The 15353-nt window shown below is 47.0% G+C and overlaps 1 protein-coding gene across 3 annotated transcripts in view; it reads right to left on the reverse strand.

Moving 5' to 3' along the window:
• The window catches only part of LOC144686895 (ATP-binding cassette sub-family B member 6-like), a 213843-nt gene that overhangs the window by 103259 nt on the left and 95231 nt on the right, over nucleotides 1-15353 (reverse strand). For all 3 annotated transcript variants that reach the window (XM_078552722.1, XM_078552721.1, XM_078552723.1), the window contains exons 12-13: nucleotides 7244-7307; nucleotides 1831-1916 (exon numbers count right to left, since the gene is read on the reverse strand). In XM_078552722.1, the coding sequence (XP_078408848.1) occupies nucleotides 1831-1916; nucleotides 7244-7307 (150 nt within the window). The remainder of the gene's footprint in view (nucleotides 1-1830; nucleotides 1917-7243; nucleotides 7308-15353) is intronic.

Consider the following 15353-nt stretch of genomic DNA (forward strand, 5'->3'; position numbering starts at 1 on the left):
ATTATCCCTGAAGTGGTCAAACATACCCACCGACTCATGGGAGACCCTAGCTTGTAACTTATCAAAACGGAGAAGGCTCATTCAGGAAGGCATCGAACACAGAGACTTTGTCAGGAACGTGCAGAGGCAAAAGTCGAGGCATCGGAGGGAATGCGTAAACCTCCATCTACCCAACCCTTCAAGCACCACCTGCCCCACACATGGTAGGATCTGCAGATCACTCATTGGACTTATCAGCCATCTTAGAATCTATCGAACTGGAGTGGAAGCAAGTCATCCTTGATCCCAGGGAACTGCCTAAGTAGAAGATGAGTGGGTGCTGCCTCTACATTCCTTCAAGAGGGAGCTGGGCTGTTTCTTGAGAAGGTAGATGATGAGAGGCCGTTTCTCCTAGTTCAAGAGCCTAGAACTAAGGGTCATAGACTCAGATAAAGAGTCAGCCATTTAAGACTGCAAAGTAGCCAGGGTTCTCACCCCTGACCGTTATCCAATGATCTTTACTGTAGTACGTGGATGTGGTTCATTGAGGCCAGGATCGAGATTAGCTCTGATTCCTTCCATGATCAAATAGCTTGCTCTAGTCACACACCTGAAGAATGGCTCCATGGACAAAGTACAGAAGAGCTGTTGGTACCTGTGGAACATGAGACATTCCTTCACTGACGGTGGTGAAGTTTTGGAATTCTCTATCCCAGAAAGCTGTGGATGCTCAATTGTTGAGTATATTTAAAACTGAGATCAACAGATTTTTGGGTGCTAAGGGAATTAAGAGATATGGAGATAAATGGAGTAGAGCCACGGCCTTACTAAATAGAGCAGCAAGTTCAAAGGGCCCTACTCCTTCTCCAATGTCTTTTTTACATTGTCAATGTGATATCCTGGACTGATTTTGACCAGTTGGATAAGAATATTCCAAATTTTCTTCTCCCTTATTTCCTCTGGGTTTTTCCTGTTTCTTTTGCTTCCCTCAGGAGATGATATGGCTACGGGGGGTTTAGGGAGTGTCTGGTGAAGATGCTCCAGGCATCATGAGCAGACTTGATGGACTAGATGGTCTTTTCTTGCTCACCATTTTTGTATGCTGGTATATGCGCAGAGATACAAACTGCCTTACACAACGGCCAGCATACAGAGGCCATATCAGGTCATGTAAGGACATGCGGTTTGAGGTGATAAAAAGACAATAGAAAACTGGCACAACGTAAAGGGCAATTAAAGGTACAGTCCCAGCCAAGACTCTGTTGCAGTTAGGATCAGGAGAAGACCAGTCAACGCCTTGAGCCTACTCCGCCATTCAATTAAATCCTGCTGATACCTCAACTGTACCTCAATTCCATTTACCTGCTGCTGCTCCTCATCTCTTGATCTCAAGTCTTGAAAGCTCCAATTGTTCCCCAGCACCCACACACAGTTCAGACTTTCCCTCGCCTTTGCGTTAAAAAAATTTCACTACCGAATAGCCTAGCTTAAATTGTAAGGTTGTGTCCCCTTGTTCTGGATTCTCCAAAGAGAGGAAATATCTACCCTATAGAATCCTTTAAACACTTTAAACGCCTTGATAAGATCATCCCATCTCCCTTATTCAAGGGAACACAAGCCAAATCTTCATAAATTAACCCTCGAAGCCCTGGTATCATTCTGGTGAATCTACGCCGAACTCCTTCCAAGGCCAATATATCCTTCCTGAGACTAAAACATAACTTATGCACTTGGTATTACAGCCCCCCCACTAACCTTGATAGGATAAAGGCCAACATTATTTTGATTACTTTCAATGCCTTTGTCCAATACTTGCAGCTCTATGCCATCATTCATACATCATTTACTCACCCATCGACATAATTGAAGTAAACTTTGTCAAACTCCACCTTCCCAACTTTGAAGGCTAGATCTGCTGCATTGATGTCATCAGTAATCTGCAAAATACAGATGATCATTTTCAGTTGGCATGTTTATTTATCTTTATGAGAGCTATCCTCTCTCACCGTGCCCTGCAGTACTCGCCAGCTGAGAGGTTTAATTAAAGGTTTCTGCCAACGCTGGTCCTAAGCCAGGCTTGATGATATGCGCCTGAGTTACCCCAGGATGAACAACTTTCTCAAATTTCCTCCCTACCTGTGGATGGAACCTGAACACAAAGGGTAATTTTCCGACTTCTTCCTCCTTTTGGGAAACCTAATCGCCACAAATGCTCAGAGGGAATTCAAGAAGTTAACAGTTAGAACACTCAAATCTCCGTTGTGTGTTCTTGGCCGAGGCGGCTGCTCTTCTGGAGTATCAGGTTGTAAAATTACCTCCACTGGCTCATTCCCCAAAAGGTTTAATGGCATTTATAGTGTTCTGGGAGCAAAAGGCGCAAAAAAACTGAATAAGGAGGGGAATGCTGACGCAAGCAATGACAGCTGGGAAAAGCCCAATGGGTATTTGGCAGTCAACCACAACAGCTAAACCACACTATGATCAAATAAAAAAAAAAGTCTGGGGTTTTCTTCTCTAGAAAAGCGAAGTGTGAAGGGTGGCCTGATAACGGTCTTTGTAATTATGATGAGGTTTGATAGGGTACATAGAGGAGAGTCCAAAAGTAGGGCCCCTAAATATAAGATAATCACTAATACATCCAATGGGAAATTCAGGAGAATCTTCTTTCCCCTGATCATGGTGAGATCGTGAAACTCACTAGCGCATGGAGGTGAAGTACATAGAGTGGGAGGAGGCTCATATCAAGCATAAACGCTAGCATGGACCCGTTGGCCTGATTATGTGCAATTCTATTAATTATTTTGAGCTTCTGACTGTGCACTACAGATTTGTCAACATTGGCAGCAAAATCTCTTTTTAATCTATTTGTATTTCAACTAAAGGACTTTAAGGATAACAGTCATCTGATAATAGACATGGCTTCCAAACAAACCCATTACATAAACTAAGTTGGAAAAACCAGACGATGCCAACTTTGCTGCGTAACAAATTCCTGCGGGTAAAGGAGCCAGTGATATTCAAATGTAGACCTGCTCGGTTATCTTAGTCAGCAGAACACCAGAGCTCCAGCTCACAGTGCTTTGGAGAGACGCACACTAATAACTTGGGGCATAGCTTGGACTGAGTATCAGAACTAGAAAAGGACAAAGACAGACCGGGAACAGAAGTGCACAATTGGGGAAAAGCTAGTTTTACTAAGCCGAGATATGATTTAGTTAGTTGGCTGGAAACAATGACATGAAGGTAAATCCGTGCCCAATTAGAAGAAGAGTTAGTGAGGGTTCAGAGCAAGTATGGTCACTTAAAGAAAAATGGTGGGAGCAACAAATCTAGAGCCCCCTGGATGTCAAGAGGCTTAAAGGATTGAACAAAAATAAGGGAAGTTTTTGACATATACTGAGGAGTATAAAAAGTACAGGGGTGAAATTAAAAAGGAAATTACGAAAGCAAAGGGAGGGCATGAAAAAAACATTGGCAAGTAAAAGCAAGGAAAACCCCAAAGATTTATTGTATAATTACATGAAGAGCAAGTGGATAACTAAAGAGTCAGGCCTAAAACAAAAACAGAAAGTGCTGGAAAATCTCAGCAGGTCTGGCAGCACCTGTGGGGAAAGGAACAGAGTTAACGGGCGGGATTTTCCTTACCCGCCCGCCGCCGTGACCTTCCGGTCCCCGCGACCTTCCCGCCGCCGTGACCTTCCGGTCCCCGCGACCTTCCCGCCGCCGTGACCTTCCGGTCCCCGCGACCTTCCCGCCGCCGTGACCTTCCGGTCCCCGCGACCTTCCCGCCGCCGTGACCTTCCGGTCCCCGCGACCTTCCCGCCGCCGTGACCTTCCGGTCCCCGCGACCTTCCCGCCGCCGCGACCTTCCGGTCCCCGCCACCGCGACCTTCCGGTCCCCGCCACCGCGACCTTCCGGTCCCCGCCGCCGCGACCTTCCGGTCCCCGCCGCCGCGACCTTCCGGTCCCCGCCGCCGCGACCTTCCGGTCCCCGCCGCCGCGACCTTCCGGTCCCCGCCGCCGCGACCTTCCGGTCCCCGCCGCCGCGACCTTCCCGTCCCCGCCGCCGCGACCTTCCCGTCCCCGCCGCCGCGACCTTCCCGTCCCCGCCGCCGTGACCTTCCGGTGGGATTTTCCGTACCCGCCTGCTGCTGCAATCTTCCGGTCCCGCCGCCGCGATCTTCCAGTCCCCGCCGCCGCGACCTTCCCGTCCCCGCCACCTTCCCGTCCCCGCCGCCGCGACCTTCCCGTCCCCGCCGCCGCAACCTTCCCGTCCCCGCCGCCGCGACCTTCCCGTCCCCGCCGCCGCGACCTTCCCGTCCCCGCCGCCGCGACCTTCCCGTCCCCGCCGCCGCGACCTTCCCGTCCCCGCCGCCACGACCTTCCGGTCACACCGCAAGTCAATGGACTTCCGGCTGGGGACAGGGGGTGCCGCACTCGCCCGCAGCGGATCCCACCCACGATGGGGCCGGAAAATCCCGGCCAATGTTTCGAGTCCAATGTGACTCTTCTTCGGAACTCAGTTTTCTGTTTTTATTTAGACCTCCAGCATCCCAAGTTGGTGGTAGAGGCAGAAACTCTAAACTCTTTTAAAAAGTACCTGGGTCTGCACCTAAAGTGCTGTAAGCTGCAGGGCTATGGGTCGGGTGCAGGAAGGTGGGATTAGAAAGGGCACCTGGGTGTCCTCGGGCTGGCATGGACAAGATGGGCCAAATGGCCTCCTTCTGTGCTGTAACTTTTCTATGGTTCTAACCGCAATATTTTGCTTTTATTGAAAAGTTGGGCCTATTAGGGTAAACTGTGTGGAAGCAGAGGACGTTGCTATGGTTCTTATTGAATATTTTGCGCCTGTTTTCACAAGAGAGGGATGATACAGAAAATGCAATCAGGGAGGAGGTGTGTGAAATATTAGATAAAATTCACATAGTGAGAGAGGATTATTAAGGGATTTAACATCTTTGAAAGTGGATAACCCCTCCCAGGGCTGGACAAAATGCATCCTAGGCTGTTAAGAGAAGTAGGAGAAGAAATAGGGAAGGCTGAGGGAAGGCGAGTTAAAGGGTATTCAAAAGGTATTCACCAAGACAGTGATGAGGATCTGGCACTCACTGCCTGAAAGGGAGGGAGGTAGAGGCAAAAGCCCTCAACATTTAAAAAGTACTTGGATCTGCACTAGTTCAGGAAAGGTCCCATCAGATTGGGAAACAGCAAATGTGACTCCTCTTTTCAAGGAAAGATGGAGACAGAAAACAGGAAACTACAGGCCAGTTAGCTTAATGTCTGCAGTAGGGAAGTTGCTGGAATCTATTATTAAGGGGGTAATAGTGGACCATTTAGAAAACCCCAAGCAATCAAGCAGAGTCAACATGGTTTTGTGAAAGGGAAATCATGTTTGGCTAATTTATTGACGCTCTTTGAGGAAATAACACGCAATGTGGGTAAAGGGGAACCTGTGGATACTCTGTACTTAGATTTCCAGAAGGCATTCGACAAGGTGCCACATCAAAGGTTACTATGCAAAATAAGACACCATGGTGTAGGGGGTAACATATTATTATGGAAAGAGGATTGGAGGGCTAACAGGAAGCAGAGAGTAGGGATAAATGGGTCTTTTTCAGGTTGGCAAGATGTGACGCGTGGAATGCTGGGGCCTCAAATATTTACAATTTATATCAATGACTTGGATGGAGGGACCGAATGTTTAGTTGCTAAATTTGCTGATGACACAAAGATAGGTAGGAAAGTAAGTTGCGAAGAGGGCATAAGGAGTCTGCAAAGGGACATAGATATGTTAAGTGAGTGGGAAAAAAAATTTGGAAGATGACATACAATGTGGGAAAGTGTGAACTTGTCCACTTTGGCAGGAAGAATAGAAAAGCAGCGTATTGTTTAAATGGAGAGAGATTGAAGAAGGTACAGAGGGACCTGGGTGTCCTGGTACATGAATCAGGAAAAGTTAGAATGCAGGTACAGCAAGTGATTAGGAAGGCAAAAGGAATGTTGTCGCTTATTGCAAGGGGAATGCAATATAAAATGAGGGTTGTGTTACTGCAATTGTACAGGAGGTTGGTGAGACCACTGCGTACAGTTTTGGTCTCCTTATTTAAGAAAGGATATAAATGTCTTAGAAGCAGTTCAGAGAAGGTTCACTCGATTGATACCTGGGATGGGCAGGGTGGGGGGGGCTTATGTTAGGAGGAAAGGTTGGACAGACTGGGCCTGTAGTCATTGGAGGTTAGAAGAATGAGAGGTGACCTTATTGGAATATATAAGAACCTGAGGGAACTTGACAGGGTGGATGCTGAAAGGATGTTTCCCTATGTAGGAGAAACTAGAGCTAGGGGACATATTTTAAGGGGGTCTCCCATTTAAGACAGAGATGAGAAGAAATTTTTCTTACAGAAGGTTGTGAATCTTTGGAACCCTCTTCCCCAGACAGCATTAGAGGCAGGATCAATTCTTGAGTAACGGAGTCAAAAGCTTTCGGGGGTAGGCAGAATGTGGAGTTGAGGCCAACAGTCAGATCAGCCGTGATCTTACTGAATGGCAGAGCAGGCTCGAGGGGCCAAATGGCCTACTCCTGCTCCTAATTTGTATGCTTGTACCTATGTTCGATGCACCATAGCTACAAGACAATGATCATGGACCTAGAACTGGAATGTGGGTTTAGGCTGGATGGCTTCTTGTCAGTTGGCATGGACACAATGGGCTGAATGGCCTCCTTCCAATATGTAAATTTCTATGATTCTATATCCAACAGTCCACATTTTTCCTCCTGGCTGAATGGATCTAGAGCTCGTCCTCACCATCCAGGGCTAAATGCTGTGTGTGACGCCACTTCCTTCCAATCAGCATCTAAAATCACTGGCAACTCAACAACGACTCTCAATTAAAAAGCACCCAAAATGTAGAAAACGTCCCTAGTTGCTTTACAGGAGCATAATCAGATAAAAAAACTGACTGAGCCAAAGGCTTGGTCAAGCAGATAGGTTTAAAGTAGCGTCTTAAAAGGGGGGAAAGAAAGGTGGAGCTGCAAAGAGGTTTGGGGAGAGAATTCCAGAACTTCGGGCCTAGGTGGCTGAAGGCACAGCCGCCAATGGTGCCGCGAAGGAAGCTGGGGCCGACCAAGGGGCACAGAATTGGGGGAGCACAGAGGAACTTCCCAAACCTTCATTTCCCTGGAGCCTCCCCAGCTCATTAGCAGTTGCACTTCTGTATTTACATAAATCAGAATTAAAAATAGACTATTAGCGAAGCTACCTACCTCCTGTTCCTCTCTGAAGAGCTCAAACATATTCTCCATGTCTATAAACGAATTCTGGATCATCCTGTCGGGCAGAGGAAGATTAGACATTTTGCAATTAATAATTCAAAAACTCTAAAAGGACTGAAGTGAAAGCAGTGACCCAATATATCTGCTGCCCTTCTGAGACAGGTTTGAACTAGTGCCCTGCACAAATTGCTTCTACAGTACTTTCAAGGGTCCCTTGTACAATAAGTCTACTCCACTCGTGTCCTAGACAGGGGAAGTTCTAACCACCGGAACTGCAACCACAGTGCACATTTGGCACAGTGAGCAGGGGAAGCATACCAAGAGCATTGACCAGGATTGTCCCCTAAGAAAGAAACAGGTGCATTTCTAAGCTCAGTAATGGCGATCATGAAACTAGCAGATAATCGTAAAAGCCTACCTGGTTCCCCAATATCCTTTCGGGAAGGAAATCTGCTGTCCTTACCTGGTCGGGCCTACAGGTGACTCCAGACCCACAGCAATGTGGTTGACTCTTAAATGCCCTCTGAAAGGACCTAGCAAGCCACTCAGTTCTCAAGGGCAATTAGGGATGGGCAATAAACACTGGCCTAGCCAGCAACGCCCCCATCCCATGAAGGAATTAGAAAAAAAAGAAATGGCTGAAGGCACTGAATACAGCAAAGGCTATGGACCCGACAACCAGGTAGTAGAACTGAAGGCTTGTGCTCCAGAACTAGCCACAACCCTAGCTAAGCTGTTTCAGTACAGCTACAGCATTGGCATCCACCTGACAATGTGGAAAATTGCCCAGGTATGGCATGTCCACAAAAAGCAGGACAAATCCAACCTGGCCAATTACTGCCTCATCAGTCTGCTCTCGATCATCAGCAAAGTGATGCAGGTGTCACCGACAGTGCCATCACACAGCACTTACTCAGCGATAACCTGCTCACTGATGCTCAGTTTGGGTTCCACCAGGGTCATTCAGCTCCTGACCATGTTTGGACAAAAGAGCAGAATTCAACGAGTGAGGTGAGAGTGACTGCCCTCAAGATCACAGCAGTATTTGACCAAGTATGGCATCAAGCAGCCCTAGCAAAATTGAAAACATGTGAATCAGGGGGGAAACCCTGCACTGGTTGGAGTCATACCTAGCATAAAAGGAAGACGGTTGTGGCTGTTGGAGGTCAATCATCTCAGTTCCAGGGCATCACAGCAGAAGTTCCTCAGGGTAGAGCCCTAGGCCTAACCATCTACAGCTGCTTCAATGGCCTTCCCAGTTTGCTGATCATTGCACATTCACAACTCCTCAGATACAGAAGCAATTCATTCCCCTATGCAGCAAGACCTGGCCAACATTCAGGCTTGGACTGATAAGTGACAAGAAACATTCATGCCATATAAAATGCCAGGCAATGAACATCCACGGCTGCCAGGCAACGACCACCTGCAACAAGAAAATCTAATTATCTGCCCTTGACTAGTATTACCATTGCTGAATCTACCAGCACCAACATCCAGGTGGTTATCACTGACCAGAAACTAAGCTGGACCAGCCATATAAATACTGTGTTTACAAAGCAGGTCAAAGATTGGGAATTCTGCAGAGAGTAACTCACTTATTGACTCCCCAATGCCTGCCCACCATCTATAAGACACAAGTCAGGAGTGTGATGGAATACTCTCCACTTGCCTGGATGAGTGCGGCTCCAACAACACTCAAAAAGCTTGACACCATCCAGGGCAAAGCAGCCCACTTGATTAGCATCTCAGGCACTACCTTAAATATTCACCACCTTCACCATGGGCTGCCTAGTGGCAACAGTGTGTACCATCCACAAAATGCACTGCAGCAACTCACCAAGGCTCCTTCAAGAGCACCTTCCAAACGTGCAAACTCAACCACCTAGAAGGATAAAGGATAAAGGCAGCGGATGCATGGGAACACCGCCACCTGCAAATTCCCCTCCAAGTCATACATAATCCTGACTTGGAAATATACTGCCATTTCTTCACTTTCACCACGTCAAAAACCTGGAACTCTCTTCTTAACAGCACTCGGAGTACCTACACCAGATGGACTGCAGTGGTTCAAGAAGGCAGCTCAGCTCAAGGACAATGAGGGATAGGCTAATGCTTGCCTTGCCAGTGACGTTCGCATCCCATGGAATATATAAAAAAGATCTTCATGCCTTTCACGACCTCAGGGCACCCAAAGCACTTTATAGCCAATGAAGTACTTTTTTTGAAGTGAAATCACTGTTGTAATTCAGGAAATGTAGCTACTAATTTGCACACAATGAGATAAATAACCAGGTAAACCATTTTCGTGGTGTTGGTGGAGGGATAAATACTGGCTAGGAAAGGTGGGAGAACTCCCCTGCTCTTCTTCAAATAGTGCCACAAGAGCTTTCACATGCATTCCAGTGCAGACAGGGTCTCAGTTTAATTTCTCAATCGAAATACGCCACCTCTGACAGTACAGCACTCCTTCATTACTGCACTGGAAGTGTTGGCCTAGATTTTATGCTTAGGTCTCTGAAATGGGACTTGAATACACAACCTTCTGATTGGCAGCTACGAATGCTACCCACTGAACTACAGTTGACAGCTAGGGCTGGATTTCCCCCTCCTGATGTGGGACCAAAGTACATCGGACGGGTTTTAAAAGTAATGGGCAGGTCCTGAATACACGATTCCTGCCCCAAATTCCCGGCACTGGCAATTTTCACTGGTCTGGGATAAAGAGGTGGATTAGGAGCCTGTACGTTAATGTCCCGACGTTGCTGGCAACATTGCAGAAATGGGCATTTTAGACCTACAATTTTGATGGATTGGGCTGGTTTTGAAAGGTGATGTGAATCATACCAGCACAAAGGTGTGGTAAACCATGGGGGAGCCATGGTTTGGAGGCAAGAACTGTATGAAAAGGTCAGTACAAAAGGTGTTGACCACATCACATGTCATAATGAAATGCTGTACCATAAGTTGTACATGTTTTTAAACCATTGAGTGATCGTAGTGCTTTTGAAAAGGTAACTACCCATAAATAAGGTTGTTACTTCTGACAACTGGCAAGCTGTCAAGGGAGAGAACAGCATTGTGAAGGTGGAAAAGGCTTCCGATGCATTAGAGTACATTGCCCCCGAGATAAAGTGCTATTCTGCATTGTGCAATAGTGAAATCCAGATCTGATGTTGTCCAATGTCTTCGTTGCTTTGAATTTTTTTTCTTGAAGTTCAGCTCAGCCATCAGTATGGCTATTTAAAAGCTTCGACAGATGTCTCAGCTTCTGTCTACGTTCAAAGGTTTTAATGGATTCTGCTTAGGAGGGTTTGTTGACAGTTGTTCAGTGGAATATCATTGTGAACATTTGGCATACTTCTTATACACTACTGGATTCTGCACAGTAGTAGTTGTTTATGCAGTTGTCAAGGGGAATGTGAGCTTATTTTGATAGATTTTTGAACTTTTCAAAGAGGATGTTTTTAAGTGGCACAGTTGTCAAAGTGGAATGTTTGTTCATTTTGACAGATTTATGAGCTTTTCAAAGACTTTCAAATGTCATTATAGGGCTCGTGAGTTCTGTTTATAATGGATACTCGTTGAGTGGATTGGGGGATGGTATGGGGTGGTAAGAGGTGAAGTGGGTATGGGGTGGTATTGGTGGGTGGCGGTGGCGAGAGGGTTAGTCGGGGGCTCACACTCACCTCTAGAACTGGGCCAATGTCTCAACAATACAGGCAGGCCTTTTCAGCTGGCCAGAAGCAGATGACTCCAGGCAGGGACCACCTCATGAAAATAGCTTTGGGTGGCACTCACGGGTAGGGGGGGGCAGGATCGCGATGTCGGGAAATCTCAATTCCCATTTCAATGATGAAAATCCTGCCTCAGGTCTGTGTTGAGTTACCTGGTCTCAATTGGTAGGTGGTAGAAGTACTCTAATTGGCCTCAACGGTCAATCTGGTGACACTTGATTTTACATTATTTGCACCCGAGGACGGGTTTCAGGCTCGGTCATGGTCAAACAATCAAATGGCTATTTGGGCGAGATACTATATGGTCACCAGAGCCTGTGCAGCCATAACATATCAAGGGGATTCACAGTATCAAGGAGATCCCGGTTGCCCTCGTAAGGGACAGAACGAAAAGGTTTGAACATGGAGGAAGGGACACCTTTTTTAATTCTTTCACAGGATGTGTGGATGTCGCTGGCTAGGTCAGCATTTATTACCCATCCCTAATTGCCCTTGAGAAGGTGGTGGTGAGCTGCCTTCTTGAACCACTGTAGTCCCTGTGGCGTAGGTTCACCCACAGTGGTTAGGAAGAGGGTGATCGTGGAAGGTGGTGGATGGGGTGCCAGTCAAGCTGGCTGTTTTGTCCTGGTGATGTTGATCTTCGAGTGTTGTTGGAGCTGCACTTACCCAAGCAAGTGGAGAGTATTCCATTACACTCCTGACTTGTGCCTTGAAGATTGTAGACAGGTTTCGGGGAGTCGGGAGGTGAGTTACTCGCCACAGAATTCCCAGCCTCCGACATGCTCTTGTAGCCACAGTATTAATATGGCTGGTCCAGTTCAGTTTCTGGTTAATGGTAACCCTGAGGATATTGATAGTGGGGGGGTTCAGTGATGGTAATGCCATTGAATGTCAAGGGGAAATGGTTGGATTCTCTCTTATCGGAGATGGTCATTGCCTGGTACTTGTGTGGCATGAATGTAACTTGCCACTTGGCAGCCCAAGCCAGAGTGCTGTCCAGGTCTTGCCTCATATGCACATGGACTGCTTCAGTATCTGAAGAGTCACGAATGTTGCTGAACATTGTGCAATCATCAGCGAACATCCCGCTTCTGACATTATGATGGAGGAAAGGTCATTGATGAAGCAGCTGAAGATGGTTGGGCTGAGGACACTACCCTGAGGAACTCCTGCAGTGACGTCCTGGGATTGAGATGACTGACCTCCAACAACCACAACCATCTTCCTTTTTGCTAGGTATGACTCCAACCAGTGGACAGTTTTTCCCCCGATTCCCATCGACTCCAGTTTTGCTAGGGCTCCTTGATGTCACACTCTGTCAAATGCTGCCTTGGTGTCAAGAGCAATCACTCTCACCTCGCCTTGGGAGTTCAGCTTTTGTGTCCATGTTTGAACCAAGGCTGTAATGAGGTAAGGAGCTGAATGGCCCTGGTGAAACTGAAACAGCGCGTCAATGAGCAGGTTATTTCAGAGTAAGTGCCACTTGATAGCACTGTCAATGACCCTTTCCATCAATTTACTGATGATCGAGAGTAGACTGATGGGGTGGTAATTAGCCGGGTTGGATTCATCCTGCTTTGTGTGTACAGGATATGCCTGGGCAATTTTCCACAATGCCAGTTAGATGCCAGTGTTGTAGCTGTACTGGAAAAGATTGGCTAAGGGCACAGCTAGTTCTGGAGCACCAGTCTTCATTACTATTGCTGGAATATTGTCAGGGCCCATAGCCATTGCAGTATCCAGTCCCTTCAGCTGTTTCTTGATATCACACGGTGTGAATTGAATTGGCTGAAGACTGGCATCTGTGCTGCTGGGGACCTCAGAGGAGGCCGAGATGGATCATCCGCTCGGCACTTCTGGCTGAAGATTGTAGCAAACGCTTCAGCCTTATCTTTTGCACTGATGTGCTGGGCTCCCCCATTCATTGAGGATGGGGATATTTGTGGAGCCTCCTCCAGTTAGTTGCTTAATTGTCCATCATTATTCACAACTGGAGGTGGCAGGTCTGCAGAGCTTAGATCTGACCTGCTAATTATGGGGTTGCTTAGCTCTGTCTTTCGCTTGCTGCTTACACTATTTGGCATGCAAGTAGTCCTGTGTCATAGCTTCACCAGGTTGACACCTCATTTTTAGGTATGCCTGGTGCTGCTCCTGGCATGCCCTCCTGCACTCTTCATTCAACCAGGATTGATTCCCCGGATTGATGGTAATGGTGGTTACAGATTCTGGTTGAATACAATTCTGTTGCTGCTGCTGATGGCCCACAGCATCTCATGGATGCCCAATTTTGAGTTACTAGATCTGTTCAAAATCTATCCATTTAGCATAGTGCTAATGCCACACAACATGATGCAGGGTATCTTCAATGCAAAGACAGGACTTCGCCTCCACAAGGACTGTGCACTGGGGACTCCTAACAATACCGTCATAGACAGATGCATCTGCAACAGGCAGGTTGGCAAAGATGAGGTCAAGTAGATTTTTCCTTGTTTTGTGCTACCTCACTACTTGCCTCAGACCCAGTCTAGCATCTATGTCCTTTAGGATTTGGCCAGCTCAGTTAGTAGTGCTGCTATCAAGCCAATATTGGTAATGGACATTGAAGTGCCCCACACAGAGTACATTCTGTGCCCTTGCCACTCTCAGTGCTTCTTCCTCATGGTTTTCAATATGGAGGAGTACTGACTCATCAGCTGGGGGGGGGGTAGGGGGAGTAGGGGGACACAATAGGTGGTAACCATCAGGAGGTTTATTTGCCCATCTTTGACCTGATGCTATGAGACCTCATTGGGTCCAAAGTCAATTTTGAGGACCCCCAGGGCTAACTGTATACCACTCAGCTTCCACCTCTGGTGGGTCCATTCTGTTGGTTGGACAGGACATCCCCAGGGATGGTAACGGTGATGTCTGGCATGATTCTGTGAGTATGACTATGTTAGGCTGTTGCTTGACTACTTTGTGACAGAGCTCTCCCAATTTTGGCACAAGGCCACAGATGTTAGTTAGGAGGACTTTGCAGAGTCAACAGGGCTGAGTATGCTGTTGTCTTTTCTGGTGCCTCGGTCTATGGTCGGTGGTCCGTTCGGTTTCATTCCTTTTATTAGACTTCGTAGCAGCCATTTAAGAGGGCATTTAAGAGTCTGCAGGCACATGTAGGCCAGATCAGGTAAGGACAGCAGATTTCCTTCCCTAAAGGATATGAGTGAACCAGATAGGTTTTTATGATAATCAACAATGGTCATTATAACAGACTAGCTTTTTATTCCAGATTTACTGACTGAAATTAAATTTCACCAGGTGCCATGGTGGGATTCGAACCCATGTCCCCAGAGCATTAGCCTGGGCCTCTGGATTATTAGTCCTGTGACGTTACCACCACTCCACCGCCTCGCCTCTCCTTAGCACTGTCGGCGACCCTTCCATCACTTTGCTGATAATCGAGACTAGACTCACGGGCGGTAATTGGCCTCCTTTCCCAGCTTAGAGACTGGAATGAGGAACAAAGAGAGATGGGGACACTAAATAAGTGTACATTGTCCCTATCGGGTGAATGGGTCTTCCAGGCTGATGGAGGCCCTCTCAAAAGAAAGTTTTCATCCTGCTCCTGTCTTCCCTTACACAGAGGGTCAAATGACAGATGGATATGATCTTGGGGGTACTGGGCCCCTTGACAATGGGTGACAGGTGTGCCCACAGTGGATCAGGCACCCACTAGCACTATGCAAATGAAGTGCTCTCCCACTGACTCCTCAAAATCCTATTTGTGGAGCGTCAGCTGCTGTATTTCCTTTGAAACCCCAGAGTAAGGACCAAGAGATGCAGGGTAAAAGTAAATGGCGTACACACAAACTATCAACAGCACTGTATTCCCACACAAAACCTTAATCACCTGCATAATTAAAAGGGAGCAGAGTGAAAATGTTCCAACTAATTAGTGTCTTTGACTCCTTCCTGTACAGAGCAATCAGGTGGTATTTTACTGAGGTTTACTCTTATTTTACTGGTGTTGGGGACACCGCAATGAGACCATAGGGACCTCAGACTGTCACTCAGATTGTTCTTGCCACATGTTGTGGTTTGACACATTAATAAACACAGAAACAGAAGGCTTAAGTTTGAAAGGAACTGAAGCATCTGAGGATTCATTATATGACATGACGGCTCAGGTTCAGCAGGTTGCAGGTTCGAGTCTCCTATTAGGAGGTTGAGTACAAAGTCTAGGCTCTTTCAGTGTCCTGAAGAAGTGCCAGAGATTCTGCCCTTCATAGTGAGATGATAAATTAAGGCCCTACCTGCCTCTTTTGATATTTCAAATGGATGCTGAAGATCCTAAGGTACTATTTGAAGAAGAGCAGAGAGTTGTG

This window comes from Cetorhinus maximus, chromosome 11, assembly GCF_964194155.1.
Source record: "Cetorhinus maximus chromosome 11, sCetMax3.hap1.1, whole genome shotgun sequence".
Classification (NCBI taxonomy): Eukaryota; Metazoa; Chordata; class Chondrichthyes; order Lamniformes; family Cetorhinidae; genus Cetorhinus; species Cetorhinus maximus.